Here is a 22,554-nt window from a genome sequence, read left to right as displayed (position 1 = left end):
AACATGCTTCAGTGCAAGTTCATGTTCTTGCACAGAGCCCTAAAAGCTAACCATGGAGAGGTCTGCAGGGTCCCCATAACTTGGGAAAAAGCCGAGCTACTGTGAAAAGGGCCAGGTACACAGAAACTAGAACTCAGTTGAGTCTGCTGCAGGTTTTTCCAGTATCAGCACCCCGACTCTGGAACCAGCTCCCCAGAGGGGTCTGAAGGGCACCCTCTTTTCAGAGCCTAGCAAAGGCCTTTGTATTTTCCTGATATTTCAACAGTTAGGGATGATTTAAATAGCTTAATATCTATACCTGGTTTAAAACCTGCAATTGTGGCTTTATGCTGTCCCTGGGGATAAATGGTGGATCTCTGAAGTTTTATAATGGTGTTGGCTTTGGATTGTTGCTTTGTGGAGTTTATTGTCCCATTGATTGACATTTTTAATAATATTTTTATTAAATAATTTTAATCTTTGTAACCCACTCAGGAAGCCTTGTCAGCTGATGCAGTGGAATAAAAATCCAACAGATGCCACTTTTGTGCTGGGAATGCACCTTCTAGATTTTATTGACTTCACTTGCAATCCTATACCTACTTACATGGCAGTAAGCTCCATTGACCTGAATGGGACTTACTGCTGAGTAGACATATCTATTTATTTATTTGATTTAATTTCTGGCCCACCCCATTAGCCGTAAAGCCTGCTGGATAGGTTGCAACAATGAAAATACAGGATGAAATACGAATTAATACGGACATGTTTAGGATTGCAGTGATAAAGTATTTCCATGGCCCATGTGTCCATCTTTCAGGGAGGCAAAAGACTAATTCATTATCCTGCACCAGGGAGACAGACAGAAAGCGGGCTGGAGATGGGACTGGGGCGTCTTGGCTTTGGTCCTGTCCAACACCTTACCCACCCTAAAAGTTCTGGGAGCACCCAAAAAGTTGCAAGGGGAAATTCATTTCTTTGCAGGCCCTGTTGCAGGCGAAATGGCAAACTGCCTTTTAATTATATGTTAAAGTGCCAGGGGTGGGGGAAGGGAAGGGGGCAGGCCCACCAGGTGATGTCCTCCCAGAAGGCAGCCCCTCCGCTACGAGGGCTCCTCAACCTGCCTGCGGGTGCAAGCAGAGCCCCGGACCTGCCTGCTGGAGGTGCCCACATGGTTGGTACGCAGCACCTCCAGTCTGAACTCGCTCGGTCCTTCCAACCAGGCCTCAACGCAGCCTCAAGTCAGGAGTCTTGCAGGCCAGGCAGGTGCCTTTCTCCTGTGCTAAGGTGGGAGTGGGCACACAGGTGTGCACCCCCCCCCCCCGGTGTGGCCAGGCTGTGCCCTCACTGGGGAAGGATCCTGCACTGTACTCACCGACGCAGTACCTCCCGTTGGGGGCCAGCACGAAGCCCAGTTTGCAAATGCATTTGAAGCTGCCGTCCTCGTTAATACACATGCCGTTCAAACACATGTTGGTAGTGGCACATTCGTCATGATCTGCAGGAAGGGGGGCAGGAAAAGGGTCAGGGGGCTCCCCTGGCAGCATCAGGATTTGTGGAAACAGCAGCGAAAGGTTTCGGGAACAGATGGTCAAACACCCATAAAAAACACCCACCTTGTGCAGTCCAGTTGCTGAGCCTCAAGAACAGGGGCCTTTATGGAACACCATGACTCTGGAACTCACTGCCACAGGGAATTCTCTTGTTGCGTGTGTGTGTGTGTGTGTGTGTGTGTGTGTGTACTTTTAAAAAATAGATAAACCCAGAAGACTTTTAAAAAATTATGCTGCAGCCAAACACATTTTGCAGGCTCCAGCAAGGGAAGCTGGTAATGTTCTGTTGGGACTGTCTCATGGACCTATCACCTGCCAGCTCTCTCACCTTTGAAACGAGGATCCTGAGCAAGTGCAGAGTGCTTTTCCTCTCAAGCCTTAGCGCCAAGACGCGCCCTAAACATTCCAGGGTACCAGACCAGCGCAAGAGGCGGGCTGTTTCTAAGACCTCTCTTTCTGGATGCTGACTGGTTGACGTGGAACTGTCCCAGAGGGTGGGCGCACAGGAAAAAACAGGCATGCCTTACCAGCACAGTTCTTCCCGTCCGGCGTGATTTCAAAGCCGGCATTGCAGATACACTGGAAGCTGCCGTCGGTGTTCACACAGCGTCCGTTGCGGCACATCAGTCCGTTCATGATGCATTCATCGATATCTGCAGGGAGACACAAAGGGCCCCTCAGCACAGCACAGCCATGCCCTGGACACCCGCCCCGGTCCACCAAGGGGATGCAGGCATGCCTGCAGCACAGGAGATTCTTTTTACTTAGCAGATTTTACATTTACAGTTCATTTTTCCCTTTTGAAAGAGAGGCAGGATACAAACGTAAAAACAGAAAAATCTTTTAAAATATTGAAATACATTCAGTGCAGTGATTCTGGGCCAATTGTTTGCTCAGCCTAACCTACCTCACAGGTACGTTGTTGTGAAGGTAAAATGGAAAGAGTTATGAAAGCAGCTATGAGTTACTTGTAGGGGAAAAGGCAGGACATGAATAAGTAAGTAAGTAAATGCATAGACTATGATGTCAAGTTACACATTACTTTTAGGAGAAATGCACATAGAAATATGCATGAATTCATGCAATCTTTGCTGGGATGGGGCAAGTCAGTTTAGAAAAAAGAACGGGGCAGTGAAGTCAGAGTGCAGCCCCTCTCCGGACTCACCAATGCACGCCTGCTTCGTGGGGGTGCTTTGGAAGCCCTCATGGCACTTGCAGTGATATGACCCTGGGGTGTTCACACAGTCGCCGTGCAGGCAGGGGCTGCTGGAACATTCATCCATATCTGAAAAGGAAGAGAACAGTGAACAGAACCCCATGGCCACGCCCTGCCTCCTTCCCTCAGTGAGGGGCCTCCGATTAAGCGCCCCCGACAGACCTCTGTGGGCCGAAGGGTGTCCCAGGGTGGGTACATGCTGTGTACTGTCGGGGGGAGTCCCAGTGTAAGCAGGTCTGGGCAGCCCAGACTCCCAGGGGAATCCCAGGAGGCCCTGCTGGATAAATTTGGCCCTTTTCTGAGTCACTGGGAGACCTGCTCTGCATGGAAGAAGGGCCCTGTTGGATCGGATCTGGGCCCACTGAGTCCAGTGCCATGGGGAATCCACGAGTAGAGCATGAATGTAGCAGCGCCCACTGCCCATGGACCTCTGACACCAGCAGTAGCATGTCAGGGCCTGGTAGCTGCTGCCACCTCCCTCTCCCCCTCCCCCGCTCTGCATTTGTCCGATCCCCAAACTGCCCAAATTGGTTTCCAATGTGGCAGCCCATGGTGCTGAGCTTCACCCAACTGCGCAGGGGGTGAAGAACGCCTCCCTTTGACTGTCTGGACCTCCCACCAATGAAGACAGCGCCCAGACAGTACATGGAAGGATGCGCTGGATGCAAGCGACAACCCACCACACGCCTGCAAGCCACACTTTCCCCAGGAGCATCGGCCATTGCAGTCCCAAAGCCAGCTGCGCCTGTCTGCATGGAAGGCTGCGCTGGTTTACTTGTGCCTCTGTCAGTCCACGGGCCGTACTCAGATTTCCTTCCTGGGAAGGCTGGAACTCCCAGGCAGAGTCCCAAAATGCCAACAATGCCTGTGGGTAGACTAGGACTCCCAGCAAGCGTCCCAGTCACACTGCCTGAGGAATGCTGGGAGCTCTGGGGCTCCCTTTGACTAGGATGGCACCCCAAATCCCGTGCCACACACATCCTGATGTGAATTTTAGCTAATCACTGACTGAGGAAGAAAAAGGAACTTGGGGAGGAGTGGGCAGCTGGCTGAAAACGTGGAGAGGCAAGCCCCAGCCTAGGCATAGTTAGGGGCAGAATCAGAAACAGAATTGCCAACAGCTTACTTCCCTTATACGAATCTTTGTGGGGACTGCACTTGGAATATTGTGTTCAGTTCTAGTTGCCTTGCCTGAAGAAGGACATTACTGAGTTGGAAAAGATACAGAAAAGGGCAACGGAAATGGTCAGGGGGCTGAAGCAGCTGCCCCATGTGGAGCGGCTGCAAAAACTGGGATGGATCAGCTAAGACAGAAGGTGAGGAAGGGTGGCAGAACCAAAAATTATGCACAGAGTGGAGAAAGTAAGCGAGAGAAAATTGTCTCCCTCTCCCAGAACACCTGAACCCAGGTCATCCCAAGAAGCTGATTGGTGGGAGGTTTAAAGGGAAGCCCATCTTCACACAGCGCATAGCCAAACTGGAATTTGCTGCCACGGGATGGCCTTCACAGGGGACTGGAGAGGCTCAGGAGGGAGGCGGCTCTCTGTGGCTACTAGCCCTGCTGGCCAGGGGCTCCCTCCTTCCCCAGAGGCGGCCTGCATGCATGCACCAGCTGCAAAGCAGCTGGGCAGGAGGTCTTGTACCCATCCTTCTGGAGGGGTCCTGGGGCAGCCAGTTTGCCACCGTATGTCAGACACACTGGACTAGATGGACCGTGCATCTGCCCCAGCAGAGATGATGTTCTCATGTTAACATCCCATTTCAAAGTGTGGTTTCCTTTTAGTGGAACATTCTTTGAATCCCTTTAAATTCAGTTTCTTTTGTCACATGATGCTCTTTAGCATACCATCCTATGCATTTTTAGGCAGAAAAAGGGTCCCGCAGTTCCCAGGAATTCCCTGGCCAGCAAGACTGCCTGGGGCATGTTGGAAGCTGGAGGACTTTTTTTCTGTCTAAACACACATAGCGTTATTCCCTTAGAAATTTGTTCAATAATCAACAAATACATAAACAAATAGCACCAGTAATGTGTACAAAAATTATTTTTACTGGGTCATAATCGCCCAACACAAATGCAGTGATTCAAAGGAGCTTTGTTTTAAAGTGAAAATGTGGTTTTTTGCTACTGCCACACTGCAGACATAACTTTGGCACCATTGACAACTTAAGGGTGGAGACCCGTGTTTTTCCACCCATGTTTCAAACAGCATCAGTCTGATCACAAATTCAAAAGCCTGGCCTGCCCTCCCCAGTCAATAGCTATGTTCTGTCTTTGGCAGGTGGCAATGTAGTGCCACAGACAGAAAAGAAAGCAATTCTGGAGTCCTGACTGGGAACCCCTGCAAGTTGAAGCTGGTGCAACACACATACAAAAGAGACTCTGGAACACTTCCATTTTCCTTTGAAAAGTTCCTTCAACAGAAAGATGCTCCTGCTGAAGCATGTGGAGTCCAGGTGGAATTAGCCCAAACGAAGCACAACTGCCCTGAAACCCCACAAGTACAATCCCTGGAAGAAAGCTCTGCCAGACTCAGTGGAGCTTCCTTCCAGGTAGACTGATAGCCACTCATGGCCTCGTAGTCGCAGCCATTTCAGCGGGAGAGACAAATGACCAAGTGCTTCTCCCCAGTGGGATTGTGGCCAAACTGGCACCCCACTAATTAAGTGGGGCCATTTCCCTGCAGCATCTCCTGGGTCCGCCAGGCCGTTTCTTGCCTGACGTTATCTGCTGACTCGCCCCCCGTGACAAAGTCTCCCAGACACTGACTGCACATCCTGTCAAGAGGGCGGAAATTGATGACCAGTCAATGTGGCGCCGCACACCATCCTTCTCTGAGTCAGACAATTTCGCCACCATAATTTGGTTGTGCCATTGATGGCTCCTATCTAAATTGGCCATTATTGCAGCTAATTGATCAAACTTTAATCTACCACCCGTCATTTGCTGAATAATGCCGGGGAGACACCAACACCAATAAATTAATGGGGAAGGGACATCATTACCATAAACGAAATCCATTTGGCAACACCATCATTTAAATCTGTCTGTTGGAAAAACCCGGTTTAACCTTGTCTGGGTCACAGAGCATCAAAACACAATGCTGTTCTGTCCCTTCTATTTCCCGCTCTCTCCAAAGCCACATCCTGCCTTATAAACGATGGAATTCATCCCCAGAAGATGTTGCGGTGGCCACCCATCCTGATAACTGTATAGGAGGAGCAGGTGCATTCATGGAGAGGGCTGCCCAGGCTACTAGTCCTCACGGTTCTGTGCTCTTTGCAGTACACCACCTCTTGGGGAGCATGGAAGGATGGTGCTGTTTGTGACTTTTCCAAGGCTACTGCAGGAGCAGAAAGCCAGGCAAAGTGGACCAGTGTCTGTCCTGTTTGGCTCTCATTTCTTTTCAAATGAATAAAGCTTTTTATTCCTTGGAAGTCCCAAGCACTGGAAGTTGGGATGGCACCATGGATCCAAGCAGTGGTGCAGCTCGATAATTTTAGCTCCCAGGCAGGGAGGTGGGGTGGACCTTTGGGGTGTCATGCTGAGAGATCAGCTGAGAAACTGCCACTAATTTTGTTGCAGCACCTGAAATAAGCTGGGCTGTAATGGAAATGTATCCAAGGAATTCACTTGGCTCCAGGCCTAATCTGCTTTGGGAGACCCCTAACTGAGCTCAGCTCAAAGTGCATCTTTCACTAGGCTTTGGCTATACCCACAGCTGCCTCTGGGCATGCACGAGGACTCCAACAGGGTGGAAATCCAACAGGCTCTCCCAACTCTACCCCATGGCTTCAATTCTGTCTGCCCCCCACTGGCATCAAGTCCAACCTGCATGCAGACATCAGTTTTTAAATTACCTGCTATTTGCATCATTTTTTTAAAAAGAAAAGTGCAAAATAAGGACAGCTACCCTACAATTTGTGCAAATTTCTGCTAATTGTGTCGATTCACACAAATGTCCCTACATTCTCAAGCAGAGGCCTGGATCAAATCTGAAATTAGCTGTCAGAAAATCCAAGGTGAGCAAGGTGAAGTGTGCATTTCTACAGCAAGAGGACATTTCCCTGCTTCTTGCATTACAAGAATAACCACTTCAATCTAGTGAGCTGGCCCAGTGGACACAACATGGTGCAAGCGCTGTGGGAACTGTGCGATTCTCAGCTCCCCATTTGCACAAGCCTTTTGAGCCATTTTGCAGAAGCCTAAAACAAATTCCCAGCATGGCCTACTTTTGGGAATTTGGGGAAAGTGCGTGGAGCCCAAGCGGAGCCGAGCAGTCCTGGATCTCAGATCCAGGCAACGGTCCAGTGTCTGGGCCCACAATCCCCTTCCCACACTCACCAATGCACTCGCCACGCACATCCTGCTTGTAGCCCATGTTGCACTCGCAGCGGTAGCTGGATGGGGTGGGGATGCAGCGCCCGTTCAAGCAGAGGTTGGTGAAATGCTTGCAGATGTCAATGGTCTGGTTCAGGGTGGCCGTTCCTGAAGAGAATGAGCAGTGAAAATTTATGCAATTCCTCTCCTGCCTGCCCACCCCCAGAATGCGGACTGGTGGGGATTATGGGCATCCCATGAAGAATGAGGAGGCACTCATCCCCTCCTTCGGGCCCTGCTTCAGACAGGGAGGGAAGGAGCTACCGCCCCACCAAGGGGCTGCAAGGGGGGATCTGAGCACAGATGCCCAGCTGCAAGGCCGGAGCCGTTTCCAGCCTCAGAGCTGGGAATCCAAGCAATCTGCCCCCTCTGGTGCTTTCTCGAGGCCCCAGGATCTCTGCGCCCAAGGTGGCAAGCAAGGAAAGATTACAGAGTATTTAAGGTTCTTGCAGAGTGGGAAGCTGTTAAAGGACTTCATTTAGCTTTCAGGAGCAACTGTTGCTGAACAGCGTCTCTTGTTGGGGCTGGGAAAAGTCACGGCTGAGAAGGACCAGCTCTAACACAGTCCAATGGAGCTGCCAGGTTCCAGTTCTAATCGGCCCTTCTGCAGAACCAAAAGCCTGGAACTGGGGCGTCCTGCAGGAGAGTCCAGGAGTGTTCAGCCCAAGCCTTCTGAAAAGGCTGGGAGAGCCCCACCTCGAAACCCCGCAACGCCTCCACCGCGCACACAGGACAGGGCTCAGCCTTGCCGAAGCTGCCTTCTGACCCCACTTACCGATGCTTGAGCTGCCCGGCCCCATGCCCGGCAGCCCGGGGATCCCGCCTTGCCCGTTCGCTCCGTTAGGCCCGAAGCTGCCAGGACCACTAATGCCTGGCCCGACCCCATTGGGCCCAAAGCCAGGGATCCCGGGGAAAGTGCTGGGGAAGCCCGGAACCACTGGGAGACCGTCAACACACAGCCGGCGGTACTCATCTGTCAAGGAAAGAGGCATTTCTGGGGTGAATCGGAAAGGGGGTCCAGAAAACCCCGGCATGACTAAAGTGGACTTTGGGATGCAGAAAACGGCCCACCCGGCACAAGAGCTTTGCCTGACCTCCAGTAGCAGAGACAGAATACTGGAACAGGAGCAGTGCTGTTGCACTCATGTCCCACCAGAGCATCTGCTGTTGTCCCAGAGGACTGGAAGAGAGGCTCTCCTGGGCCTGATCCTGTGCACTCTTCCTATGTGTGCAAGAATACAATCCTGAGCATATTCAGGCAGAACAATGTCCTATAACTCCCCAGTTTATGCCTGCAGGCAGACGCAGGCTGTTATCCTAGACACTGTACTGGGAGTTGGGCCCATTGAACTGGGTACTGCCACTTCCTGAGTAAACTTGCACAGAACGGTGCTGCCGATCACTGGAAGGTAGGGACTTCTGGTGTTGCCAGAGCCATCTCATCCACATTGTACGGATTGTCAGGCCCCTCGTCTTGTCAGCCTGACGGAATAAGACTTTGCACAATGCATTGACTTGCATCTGTCCAAATTTTCACTTCCGCAAATTTGTACTCCCAAAAATGTTCAACATTTTTATTCTGTGGTTTTATATGCACATTCCTAAAGTAGTGCAGAGTTTGTCTGTTTGTAACTGGTTGCATTTTTATTAAATTTGCCTAAAATTGTGGAAAGTAAACGAAAAGACCTGCCCCAAAGTCCATGGAATTTCTGCAAGTCAAGGAAAAGCAGGTCTGCCATAGCTACTCATTTCGAACTCATTTGACTATTTGAGTCCATTGTAAATCTTTCCCTCATCCAGGCTTGAACCACTAGAAGGCCCAGTGAAGGCAACGGGACTTTCTTCTGGGCTCATGCGCCTAGTCCTGGCAATGCAGGGGACCCCATACCAGAACCCCCTGGTGCCACCAACCAATGGGGTCAGATCCAAGACTGCTTGACAGGGGACCTTGGGGTCTGGGCGGCCCCTCCTGGCATCACACTCACCAGATCCCCGCACGGGGCACATTTCTGGAGTCTGCCCAACGGCCCAGCAGCGGCCGGACTCGCAGCAGCATTGCATCTTGGTGTACTGGCCAGGCAGCTCGCCTGCACAGCGCCCGCCAAGGAGCGCAGAGAAGCAGGTGCCGGACCGCTGGTCTGGGAAGAGAGACGAGAGAGGAGTTCAGCCTGGCTGAGCCAACTTGTGCAGGGTGCCAGCCATGTCCGGGGAGAGTATTTGCTCCACCAGTTCCGGTTTGTGTGCAAGAGGCAGAGGGGCGAGTTCTCGGATGCGACCATCCCTAAGGAGATAGGTAAGTAGGCCTGGAGCTGCTGGGAACACATGGGGCAGTTGGTCTTGGTGTGCTTTCCAGAGTCAATTTGGCACCGATTCTTTGGAGGAGCGTGACGGCTGGGAAAGGGTAACTCCATCTCCCGGCAGGAGCTAGGCGGGGGTCCCAAGCTGGCCACACAGCCACCCCTTCTCCTGGCCACATGCTATTTCTTGCCACCTCCTATGGTGGTTTTTCAACTTTTACCTAGTTTTGCCTCATTATTCAAAAATGTGGAAGCGAGGCATGAGACTAGGGTGGGGCAATGCCCCCAAATCCCAGCTGATTGTGCATTAAAGGTAGCCCTTTGCGGAGACATTCCACCATTTAGAGGGGAAGTGCGTGGGGAAACTGGGGAAAAGCTGGGATCTGCCAAACGGCTGGAAGTTGGAGAGAGGAAAGCAGGCAGAGACTGGAGGTTGGGAGAAAGGAGGCGAGGCCATGGGGAGGGGTGTGGCCAATGAAGTGAGCCAGAGGATTGGAGTCCCCAGTGAGTGGGTGGGGCCAGGGAAGAAGTGTGGCCAAGGAAAGGGGCTCTGTTGGGTCCTCAGGTGAGAGGGTTAACACTCCATTATAGAGTGAATAATGAACTGGTCCATGTCCCTTGAGGACCCCTCCATATGTTTTGGTGGTAGAGCTCAGTTTTCCTGTGGGAAGTTCCAGATCCCAACGGCCAACTTCATGGGTTCATTCTAACCCAAACCCTTAGCCACTTTGGGGACCCTGTGCCCTCCTGAGCTTTGGACTCCAGCACCCATAATCCTTGACCACTGTCCATGCTGGCCTGAGACTGGTGGGAGTTGTGCACCCAAACATCTCCTGGAGAAGGTGATCCTGGGCAGAGAGATCAAAAGGATCCAGTGCTAAGGTGCTCCCCCGCAGTAAGAATCCACGTCCTCCCTGGGATCCGGGGGGGGGGGGGCACAAAGCACCACAAGAAAGCTGGGAGGGGTCACATTCCAGACAACCCAGGGGAGGGAAGGGAAGGGACGGGACGGGATGGGAAGGGAATCTGCTAGGACCATCACGTCTCGGCTGACGCAGTCAAGGGTGCTGTGTCTACGCTCATTTGGCCAGCATCAGTGGAGGGCCTGCCAGAAGGGTAATCTTTCCCTGCAAAGTAATTGCTGCTAATTATGCTCTTTGGTGAGGTGTGCCAACCCCCCACCCCTCCGGAGGCACAAAGTGTGGCCTTCTTTGATCATACTTTGCAAATTCCCACTGGGAAGCCTCAGCAGTTTGGGCCCCAAGCAGGGTGCAGTCTGGGGGCCATCAGATCAGGAGGCTAACGAGGCCTTGGGTGGGAGGGAATTCCTGGCCCTCTCCCCCAGGGGTGGTGAGTCAGTCCTTGAGCACCAGACCAGCTGCCATTCCAGGGCATTTGGGCTGGGCGTCTCTCCAAGCCGAGCAGCATTCTCCTGCCTCAAGATTTTGTTGCCGCCACTCAAAGCAAGACGTCGAACTGTTCCGGGATGGCAGCCCTGCAGGCTGCTGGTGGAGGGAATCTGAATCATGCGGTGCTTGCAGAGGGGCAAAAATGAATCTCCCTGCCTCTAGAGTTTGGCCGGAGCAGACAGAACCTGGATACACATTTGGATTCACCTCCCCTCTGTAAAGACTGCTCCACAGAGAAATCTGCTGCCACTTGGCTCCAGAGGCAGAGCTAAAATGGCCCCTCAACATTCTCAGGCACAGGATGTTTCACTCCAGAGTTCTTTACTAAAGTTTGTGGGGTTTGGGCCACTGCAAAGAACAGCAGCAGCAACAGCAGAACGACTGTGTTGGCAATCATTTTATATCCCCAGAATGTCCCCAAAGTTAGTGCAATCACAGGGCATTCTGGGGAGAAAGGGCAGGTGGAACAAGGTGGGGTTTTGTCCTATGAAGGGCAGGGGTTCATTTGCATCTACCTGCTGTTGGAACTGTGCGTTGCCTTAGTAATCTGGGACCAACACTTTGTAAGGTATGAGTAAGCCCATATTATGGGGTGAGTCACTGGAGTTGAACTACAATTCCCATTGTCCCCAGAAAAGTATCTGTAGAGTGATGGCAGAGTTGGGGAGAAACTCTGTAGAAACACTGCAGAGGCGAGATTTGAGCTCGGTACTTCCTGACTGCCAGTCGTTCCTCTTAGATTCGCAGTAGCAGCTTTCCTCACAGGCGTGCAGAACCTCTTATAGGCCCCGAGGGCCACATCCCTTTCCCGAGCAGCCCTCAGGGGCCATGTTCCAATGGTGGGTGGGGCTGAAGGCAAACTGGGTGGAGCCCAAAGATCAGTAAATGCCAGCATTTTGCCAGGCATAGGGCTTAAGCCTTGGTGTGGGAATTTAAACCTTTCAGAAGATGGGGAGAACAACACAAAAGCCACGATTAGCCCTTGGAGAAACGGCAAAGGGCCCCCTTGATTCAGGCCTGCCATTCCACAAACTCTCCGGGTTGCCACCTTGCTTTTCTTCCCTTCCATCCACACTCCTCTGCTTTTGAGAGCGGCCTGAAATTCATAAGGCCAAGTGGCCCATCCCTCCACCTCTGTGCCAGGAAAGAACCTTGACTGGCAGATTTCTCCTTCACTCCATTGTTTTTAGCTATTCTGAATTCATTTAATGTTGCTTATATTGATGGTATTTGCATTTTATTTTACTGCATTGATTCATGCACTGACGTAAACAGCCCGGAGAGCTTTGACTATGGGGCAATTTAGAAATGAAAAGTAATATAACAATAGCAGCAGCAGCAGCAGCAGGTCATTCTGCCTTGCACCCTTGAAGCTACTAGTCCATATGGCTGCAGCCTGCTTCTTTTGCCTTAGGCACTGCCCATCCCTCCAATGTGGCCCCCAAGAGCCCCTCTGGAACAGAATTCGGCCCTTGGACTGAAAAAGGCCCTACCTGCCTGCTCTGAAGACAGATGCACTCACTCCTTCACTCTCCCTCCCTCCCTCCCTCTCTCTCAGTCTCTCTGTCTGGTGCCACCTGGCTTGGGTGGCAAACAAGAGCGCCATGTTGCCAGCAGGGAATTCCAACCTCCTACGGAAACAGCAGCTCTGGAGGACGCATTTCCATCAGGAATGCACTGGGAAGGAAAGCATTTCTTCCCCAAAATGCAGGGTGCCTCCTTGCAGGGGCTGTCTGCTGTTTTTGGAAAAACTGTGCCGTGATGGAAGGGCTTGCTGAACATCACAACTGGCCCCTTCTCCTCATATGCATCACAGCAAGTCTGCGCCGGCTTTTCTCTTTTCTGTGCGTGAGTGAGCATTCTGCGATGGTAAAGGGGGAAACCCGCAGAAATAACCACAGCAGCTGAAAGGTTATTTTTTTTAGGTTAAATTTTTCAGAATGGAAAAATTCAAGAACCATGGAGATGAGGAATTTGCAGGAAATCTGAATTTGTAATCTTTATGATATGCACAGACAGAAGAAATAGCTGTAAACCTGAAATCGTTCAGAAGCATGTCTCAAAAGCTGAAATATAGAAAATGTTTGGTCTGGAGTGGAGAGAAATAGTTCTGGATATGCCTGGACACCTAGTTTTCCATGATTCCTATCAGTGTTTCATTCAGTAACAACAAAAACAAAAATAGTAAAGCGTCTCTTGGCTTTGCGGCTGATGCACCCGGTGCACCCAGGAGAATGAAGGGCTGTCCTGGGGCAGAACAAAGAAGGCTTTTCATGAGAAGCCAGGATGTACCTCAAAGCGCCCCGCCCCCCGGGGTGCCTGTTCCCCTGAGCCAGAAAAAATATTGCCCCCCACCCCGCTGGGGAGTGACGGCACATTTATGGCACATGTTTGCTTTGGGGGGAGAAACCTGCCACATGACGTAGTGGAGGGGGGATTCAGCAGGCTATGCAAGCAGGCCCGGTGGGAGCAATGAGCTATTTTTAAAAGCCGGGCTCCCTAATTAAATTCACTCGGCATTTGCTGAAACTTTTGGCAGCCTTGAAAGGACTTCAGTTGTCCCATCTGAAAATAGAAGTATCCCTGCCTTATTCCCAACAGTTCTCAAACACACACACACACACACACACATACACACACACACACACACACACACACACCCCTGCTTCAATTCTGATCATCCCCAATTTGGAATCGACAAGAGTTTTATCTTTGCTTGCAGACCATATGCACACAACCTGAGAAAAAAAAATGCAAATTCCTCAATTTGTAATTGTGTTTGGAAAATACTTTCCCCCCACAACCCACTTTCCTTCAGGCTGCAACCAGATGCAAGGCAGGTCAAAAAGAGCAAAACACAGGAAAGAGCTGAAATGAGGCCCAGAGTGCTCTCTAGACAATCCTCAAACTTCCTGCTTCTCTTGTCCATCCCTTGAGCAGGACTTTGCTCCATCTTGGCCAGGATCAGCTTAGGCAGATCTACCAAATGGACTCTATCCCACCTCATCTGAAGAGGATGCTTCACCCTTTTGTGTGCTAGGCAAGTGCTCGCCTGTTGAGCTGTGGCCCTTCCATTAAAGTAAAGAAAGATTCTAGTCCTCATTGTTCTGAATAAATGGCTAATTTAGAAGAGGAGGTAGATGCCTTAAGCCAAATGAAATCCTTGGTTCTTAGTCTGGTATCATCTTTACTGGCTTTCCCCAACTTAGGTCCTTCAGTTCACCAAGTCAAATTGTTCCTGACCATTCCTGTGACAGATGGAAATGGTGGAGGTGGACAGAACTGCACTGGACTGACTGGGACTTGTTGCCAAGGCTTTCAAATGTGGGGAGGAATCTTTCCTAGTCCTACCTGGAGATATGGAGGATTTTGAACTCCCTGTGTGCAAAGCCCTGAGCAGTGCTCTTTCTTCTAAAATAAAAAAACTAATGATTCTACTCCTCATGGTTCTGAATTAAGTTCTGATATTAAAAAAAACCTGCGAAGGCCCATTTTATTCAATATTAGCAAAAGTAATTGGCAGAGCCGCAACAGGGATCAGACCCAGGGCATTCAGCCCTTTGGCACTACCAATGAATTACAGCCTGTCCCCAATCTGGTCTGTGAGGAAAATACCCTCCACCACTTGGCTTGTAAGGTCTGGTGATCCGCTGCTTTGGATGTGCATGTGAGAGAGAGAATGGGGGACAGAGAAAGGGAGAAGGGGAACTTTATGAAGGAGTTATCAACCCTTTAAAAAGCTGTCATTCCTTTCCTTTTAAAAAAATGCTCGGTGCATGAAGAGTTCCTGTTCTAATTTACGCCAATAGAAACCAGACTGGGAAAGGAACGACCCCCATTCAATTTTTTTCCAGGGCTTCATACATGAGGCAAAACTTCCTGCAATTTTCCATGACTACACCTTCCCCTTGAGCAGTTTAAATAAACCCTAATTCTGCTCTGTCCATCTGCTTCACGGCTGTCATGAGACTCCGTTCCTCTGTGGCTCATGGAAAAAACTGAGGGATGATCTTTGGTTTAAGAGTTGTGGGGGGCCCAACCACCTGACACAAGTGTGGGCAGGGGAGAAGATCTTTATTAATAGGAAACATGGAGAAAAGATCCAGTTGTTACCTACTGTTGATGTTTCTTTGAGGAATTTTATTGCTTTTTCCACAGAAGTAAGAAAGCAGAAAATATGATCTTTTCCCCTCCCTGATCACGCAACATTTGCAGCACTGTGAGAATATTCTCTGTGCAAGAAATGGAAAACTAAGTGACCCTTTGCACACATGCTGGACACACTTGTTGGTGTGTCTGGACCACGGACCCTTCCGGGGCATTTGGCCCCCAACAGCTGCTCCATGGATTGACGCAAGGAGTCAACATGAAGAGAATTTCTTGGTCCAGACACTGGGGGGCTGTGACAGAGGAGAGGGGAGGGGATCACTTTTAGTCAGCCATATTCTGTATTTTCTTGATGGACTCGGAGTGATGCCAAAAGAAACATAGGAACAGAGCGAGTCAGAAGGGTCTCCCAGGCCATCTAGTCTGACCCCCAGCTCCAGCCGGCTCCACTCACGACATGCCCACCATGTGCACGTCCAGCCTATCTTTGAACACCCGCACCAGTGGGGCCTCCACCACCTCCCGTGGGAGCCCATTCTGTACCATTTGGGTCCCAACTCTCAGGAAGTGCTTCCTGGCATCCATCTTGAATCTTGGTTCCCTGAGCTTGGCTCTGTTGGAGCGCGTCCTGCCTTCCTCTGCAGGGGAGAACAGGTCTCTACCCACCTCCGTGTGACACCCCCTCACATACCTGTATGTCACCAACAGATCCCCTCTGAGTCTCCTCTTCTCCAGTTCCCTCAGTCTCGCCTCATACGGCATCCCCTGCAAACCGGCCACCAACCTCATGGCCCTGCGCTGCACTGACTCCAACCTGGCTATATCCTTCCTGTAATGAGGGGCCCAAAACTGAGCACAATACTCCAGTTGCCAGTGCACCAGAGTCGTGTAGAGTGGCAGTAATACCCCTCTTGATCCAGAAGCCACACTTCTGGCTATGCAACCAAGGGTGGCGTTTGCCCTCTTGGCCACCGCATCACACGGCTGACTCATGTTCAGCCTGCAGTCAACCCGCACCCCGAGGTCCCTTTCACAAGTGCTGCTCTCCAGCCACTTGTGCAAGACCTTGCACTTATCCACACTGAACGCCATCCTGTTGTCTCCTGCCCACTTCCATAGTCTGTCCAGATCCTTTTGGATCTGGAGTACCTGCTCCTCAGTTGTGGCCACTGCCCCAGTTTTAGTGTCGTCTGCAAATTTGATCAGCAGACTGTTCACCCCTTCTTCCACGTCATTGACGAAAAGATTAAACAGGATCAGCCCCAGGACAGAGCCCTGGAGAAAAAGTAAAACAAGGCACTTTGGCCCAGACTTCTCGTCCTGAGTTCCAGTACTGCACAACTGGCAACAGGAGTCACTCACACATCCAGCTCAAGCTGCTCGTTGCTTGAAGAGGGGCCACGGGAGAAATTTGCATGACCTGCACTTTCATTTTGTATTCTCAGAACGGCCATGGAAGGGAACCTCCATTATCTTCCACAATTCGCACTTCTCTGGATTCTGCTCCCTCCTCAGTTAGGGAAAGCCCCAAAGATGCAGACACAGTGGGAACACCTTGTTGAAAAGGCAGTACAGTAGGGGGAAAGGGAGGGTGCGGGGGCATTTGAGGAACCCCAAAGTTCCATATCCGTGTCCTCGATAGCCGATGGGAGGAAACATTACTTTTAGGGCAGGCCATCAAAGAATTTCTGGCAACAAAAAGCCACCTGGATTGAAGGTGTGTGCTTTGGTAAGAAGTGCATGCTTTGCAACATGCCGACAACCTGCCAGTGCTCACCTTAGCAAGGAAATCAAGCCAGGTGAGCTCTGCCCACAGACCCATTCCCCACTGGGGAGGGGGCAGCCCTCCCCTCTGTCTTACCTACGCAGCGCGATCCATCTGGACTGGTCATGAAGCCCCGGGGGCAGGCGCAAACGTAGCTGCCCGCCGTGTTGGTGCACTCCCCGCCAGCGCAAACGCCGGAGATGCTGCTGCACTCGTCCATATCTGGGGAAGAGGAACCCACAGCGCCATGAGCTTGGCTGGCTGGTTTCAGGGCCGCCAGCGGACTGACTGTGTGGACTCTTTGCCCCCACAGGAGCTCCCAGGGAGGCTGGCCCAGGAGCAGCAAAACACATGGCCCGCCACTCGCAGGCTTGCCACCTGCGGGACACAAAACAAGGCGGGAAAGAAATGGGAGGGCAGGGGCACAATGAGGCCCACTTAGCGGAGCGCGGCCTCAGCCTCAGCCTCAGCCTGACAGGATGGACCCGCAGCTCGCTTAGGGTCGCACGGTGTCTCTCTAGAATTGTTCGAGGACGGCACAGCAACGCTCCCTGGGCAAGGACATTGGCCTGCAAGGGCCGGTCTGATGAAGCAGCGGGGAGATGCAGAGCCGAGAGACAGTGGAGCGTTTCCCCCTGGCACTAGTCCAATTGCCCTCGAGTCTGCCCTCCCGTTACCCCGCTGTGGCCGGCCAGAAGCCACGCAAGCAGGGCACGGAGGCGTGTCGCACGTGCCCGGCAAGAGGGATCTGCAGCGAAATGGTGTCTCTGCAACTGTGGGTTCCAGCTATCCCAACTGGTCGTGCCCTTTGCCGGTTACGCCCCACATTCCTCCCCCTCTGGTTTGCCACTCCCACCCACACCAATGCTGATGTGCTCAGACCGCATCAGCTGCTTGGGGAGGGGGAGACTTTTCCCTTCCAGGTTCTCTTTCCTTAACTTTCTTTTTTTGGACGAGATGCTTCTAGGCCTGCCAGTAGACTTCCCTCCCATGCATGGATGGTCCCGCTTTGGCTACTGAGGGACCGGCATTTGGAGAGTGCATTTGCTGTTGGCGTCTGACTCTTGTCAAACCTAGAAATGTGGAGGGTGTTTCTCTCCAGGCTTGGAGTTCCCCTCACTGGATTAAAGTTCCGCCCAAGTCGCACCATCTGCCTTGTGGTTGCTGATGGGCGTTGGAGGCTTCTGAAAACATCTGGCCCTCTGGCAAACCCAGGCTTATTTTCCTCATGCGCTTCACACATGCAAAAGCACTTCAAGAAGCTCGAAGGTACATTCTCCGAAACTTACCTCCAGATACACAAATGCACCTGCACACTCACTTGCATGCATAGAGACAAACACAGAGAGACATGTTTTCAGAAACACACAAATGCAAACTTGCAAAGAGACATGCAGGCATACAAAAACTCCAAGACATACAGACATGGTTAACACATGCACACTTAAAAACACAGATAGACTTTAAAATGCAAGTGTAAAGAGACCGGCACCCAGACATGAGAAATGCAGACATGCACACGGCACACCTAAAAACAGAAGCAAAAGCCCAGGAAGGCACAAACCCAAGTTCACAGGATTGGGGGTTTTGGCTCGAGGTCTCCCAAGTCACCACTCCTCAGCCTCCTTCGAGGGCTCTATGAAAAATTGGCACGCCCCCTGCCTGTTTGGGCTCCAGACTGAAGGCGAAACATTGACTTTGGAAGCTGTGCTCTTGCTCTTGGGCCAGAGCGAGTGCAGAAATGTCTCTGAGCTTGCAGAGCAAGAGTAGCCCAGGGCTTGAGAAAGGACGGAAGGAGCAGCTTTCTAAGCACAGCCAAAGCAGAAGCCGTGGGGGCACCGTGGAGGCAGAAGCCATGGGGGCACCGTGGAGGCAGAAGCCGTGGGGGCAGGGAAACCACAGAACCCAAAAAAATCCAGGAAAGGGGCAGGCAGAATCTCCTCCACAAGACACAAAACCCTGCTTGAAAAGTTGGGAAGCAGATTTTTAAACAGGTTGAATAGAGAAGGAAAAAACCCTCTGATTCATCATTGCCTGAGAAGCAATGGAGTATTCAGAAACATTTCAATTGCCTGGGGAGGAGAACATCAGTACGAGAACGCAGCAATGGGGCCATGAAAAAGAAAAACGGGATGAGTATTTCATCGTGGAGTTTCAGATGGGACAGGAGGCATGAGCTTGGGGTGAGGCAAAGAAGCACAACCCATCCAAGGAGGAACACCAAGAAGCTGTGGCAGGCTGGAAAGCTGTGGGTGATGTGGGAGCGGGAGGCGCGGAGCTGCACGGTGGGCAGGAATGGTGTGGACTGATAGACTTTCTGTTTAAACCTCACCCTGCTCCTTCAGATAGAAGGTTCTTGGTGTTGGTGCCAACAGGCTGGAGTCAAAATATGGCCAACAGGAAGCTACGGAAAGCATTTGCATGTGCCGAGTGGTATTTGGGAGTAACCATAATCCTTTTGAATAAGCCAAACCCAGCTGGCTGGTCAGGTCAGCCCCTAAATGGGAGCACAGGGCAATGATACATGTTGCAGTTTGGACCGGCTTCTTCTGATTTCAAAAATGTGACACAGTGGCATCCATTCAGCAGAGGGAAGCCAGGACAGGTGTTCAGGCCCACCTGGGCCCAAGACCTAACACGGCATGCGGTGAATGCTAAGGAAGGATGCTGAGCGGAGTGCTGGGGAGGGAGAAGCGCCCCCTCCCTTCCCACCCCCTGGCCGTTTGTGCCTCACCTTCGCACTTGTGGCTCGTCTCGCTCTGCTTGTGGCCTGCTGGACACTTGCAGTCGTAGGAGCCCACCGTGTTCAGGCAGCTGCCGCCTTGGCACAACCCAGGAATCGCCTGGCATTCGTCCACATCTGTGGGGCAGAGGGGAATCAGGAGAGGCCTCTAAACGAGCGGGTGGGAAGCCGAGAAGTTCTGCAAAGGCCCAGCTCTGCACCGCAGCAGGAACACCAGGCCCAGTTCAGGCATCGCGGCGAGGGTTGCGTGATCCCCACAGGCCCCGGCCCTCTGCCATTTGCTGGATTTGTTCTTGCACCTGGTCCTTGCTTAGGAAGCAAGCGGAACTGAGAGGAAGCGCGTGCAGAACTCTGGCGGTACGAGAGGCAAGCGTCTCCCGCAACGCGTGGCACAGACAAAGGCTGCCAGTTGCCCTCGTTGCCTTGCCCAGACGCTGCGCAGGCCTGCTTCTCACGGCACAGCTCACGGTACTCCGTGTCTGGCCAGACTCACAGCCGTGAGGAAGTGGACCAGAGTCGGGGGAGCTGAGCCCATGGAATATGATGGATGCCCCACAGATCCCTGGTTGCAGTCAACCACGGCTTGCCATGACCATGGTTCGGACACACACCAGGGACTGAGCTTCCACACTGCTAGGGAAACCGTGGTCTGGTCCTGCTTTGGTTCTGCAGGGAGTTGTCTCTATGGGTCAGGGCATCCCGAGGCAGCACAACAGCCGCCCCAGCCATGTGCTAGCGCAGAACGTGTGCCGAAACCATGCTGTGGGCAAAGCCCAGCTGGCCTTCCTGGGGCCCCATTCCGAGCTGCCAGGGCTCCCCTGAAGCCCCCATGCCTGCCTTCCCCTAATCACTGCCTGTTTGGTGGTTTCCCAGATTTTGTGCAATCCCCCCTCCATTCCTAAAAGGCCGAAACGCCCCCTCTTTGCTCCATCCTGCTGTTTTCTGGGTATTTGGAGAACCTTCTCGTGCTTTCCCTCAGGCACTTCTTCTCCCAGCTAGGTGCTGACCTTGGCAGGCTCCAGTGCGTATGTTGGGGATGAAGCCACGGCGACACGGATGGGGCTGGGCTGGACACATCTCGCACGGGTGCCCCCAGGCCCTCCCAATGGTGGCACAGCACATGGTCTTGGTGCAAACAATCCCGCTGAGCTGCCCTTGGCACATCTGGTTGCTGATCTGGCTGAAGCAAGGCCCCGTGCGGTAATCTGGGGAAGAAAGAGTCGCCTAGGGTGAGGGCACTCTGTTTGGAGGTGAGCAGGCACGCAGAAGAGCAGGAAGAAAAGGAGTGCAAATTCAAAACATGATGATTTATGAATATCCTGGACTGACAAAAAGGCAAGCAAGAGGGTTCTGGATCAAAGCAAGCCAGATGCAAACATGACAAAGCTGAGGGTGCCCCACTCTCGACACTTCCTGAGAAGGCAAGACTCCCGGGGAAGACCCTCATGTGAGGGAAAGCCAAGGGCAGAGGTTGGTCGATTCCATAATGGGAGCCACAGCTTTGAGCTTAGAGCAGCTGAGCAGGGCTGTCATGGGTGGGACATTCTGGAGGGCCTCCATTCACGGGGCCTGCGTGAGTCGGAGATGACTTGCCGGCACATCACAACTGCAGTGTGGAGGGAGGGAGAAAAAAGACAACAATTCCAAGGACAAGAAATTCCAAGAAATTAACGTCAGTTTGGTTTTGATCAGGACTAAATGCAGACTCATGAGTGAAACCTGTGAATTTTCAGGCTTGCAAAGTAATTTACAGACCTCTCCTCCCCCAAAAAGGAGAATGCATTCAACTACATATGTAAATATATATATGTATAAGGGAAACATGCATGAAAAATGCACACAAATCAGTGGGAAAAGCAAGTGTTCATTTCCTGCCAGATGCACACATTTGGAAAGAAACACCTGTGCACACACAGGGATTTTCGAACAGGAAGGAGACTAAATTCGAATCTTCACCATCTGCTACTGGCTTGAGATGGAATTTGGAGACCTTAGGTGGGTCCATGGATTGTAGATTTGGACAACTGGATCTTGGAGTGATGGGAAACACGAGAGCTCAGTGAGCACAGCTCTTGCATCTATTTTTCCCCCTAGTGAAGTATGTGCAGATCATTAAAAGGGGCCAGGCTGGGCCAGCTCCTCCCATGCAAATGTCTCGTTCTCCCCCCGACCCTGCCTTCCCAAGTAGGAAAGGATGGAGGTGAATAACATCTTTTCATAACATGGAACAGGAGTTAGAATTCAAACTATCAGGCAGGGTGGAAATTGACCCTGACTTCCCAGAGAAAAGTTCTTAGAAGAACAACAAAGCAAATTTTGAAGGGAAGAAAAGGTTACAACTTCCAAAATGTGCATAAGGAAATATTTGATATAATTGCATGTATTTATTCATTCAAAAGCACTGTTAGACTGCTTATGACCCATTTTACTTCCAAGGTAAGGAACATGATTCTCCACTACTGCCCATTCTAGCCTGACAACAACTCTGTGAGGTAGGCTAGAGCTGGCAACCAGCCAGTGACCCACCGGTGAGCTGGGATGTAAACATGGACCTCTCACGGCCACATCCAGTGCCCAAAGGATGCCCTAGCACATCAGTCCCAGGGCTGAGCTGTGCTCTTTTCTGTATAAATTATGCCCTAAGAAACCACAGAGAGAGAGAGAATAGCAGAAAACAATTGAACTGGATACTTCATGCTGTACGTTTGGGTCAGTCAGACAACACCAAGAATTACAGTTCAGTGACGACCCATGTTTAGCCCTTGAAAGTTAACAAATTCACAGTTTATTATTTGGTTATAAACCATGAGTTGCTCACCCTGGTTTGTTATCTCTCAGGGGCACCCACACCATGAGAACCCACATCTCGACAACTACCCTTTATTGTTCTTGTGTTGTGTGAACACAGTGTCTCCAGGGCTTTCTGGAGATGCTCATGGGGGAGATGGCACAATTTCTGACATACCTGGGGTTCCTGGTTCCTGGCATTCCCAATCCTGGCCCACGATAGGTTGGACTGCTTCTGGCCAGAACTGAACCATCCTCGAACCTTCCCTTTCCAAAAAGAACCTGCCACACCAAGGGCAGCTGGGCTAATCCAGGTGAGC

At 51.6% G+C, this 22,554-nt stretch overlaps 1 protein-coding gene across 1 annotated transcript in view; it reads right to left on the bottom strand.

The window, feature by feature from the left end:
- Positions 1-22,554, bottom strand: part of FBN3 (fibrillin 3) — a 115,460-nt gene that overhangs the window by 60,545 nt on the left and 32,361 nt on the right. Inside the window, exons 6-14 of the mRNA XM_044419027.1 lie at positions 20,455-20,652; positions 19,439-19,564; positions 16,801-16,926; positions 9,112-9,264; positions 7,902-8,099; positions 7,091-7,234; positions 2,698-2,817; positions 2,060-2,185; positions 1,355-1,477 (exon numbers count right to left, since the gene is read on the bottom strand). Coding sequence (XP_044274962.1) covers positions 1,355-1,477; positions 2,060-2,185; positions 2,698-2,817; positions 7,091-7,234; positions 7,902-8,099; positions 9,112-9,264; positions 16,801-16,926; positions 19,439-19,564; positions 20,455-20,652 — 1,314 coding nt within the window. The remainder of the gene's footprint in view (positions 1-1,354; positions 1,478-2,059; positions 2,186-2,697; positions 2,818-7,090; positions 7,235-7,901; positions 8,100-9,111; positions 9,265-16,800; positions 16,927-19,438; positions 19,565-20,454; positions 20,653-22,554) is intronic.

The sequence above is a fragment of the Varanus komodoensis genome, unplaced genomic scaffold (assembly GCF_004798865.1).
Source record: "Varanus komodoensis strain SLA01 unplaced genomic scaffold, ASM479886v1 scaffold99, whole genome shotgun sequence".
NCBI lineage: Eukaryota > Metazoa > Chordata > Lepidosauria > Squamata > Varanidae > Varanus > Varanus komodoensis.
The sequence above is the reverse complement of the archived record's forward strand: the minus strand, read 5'-3'. Positions and strand labels throughout refer to the sequence as shown.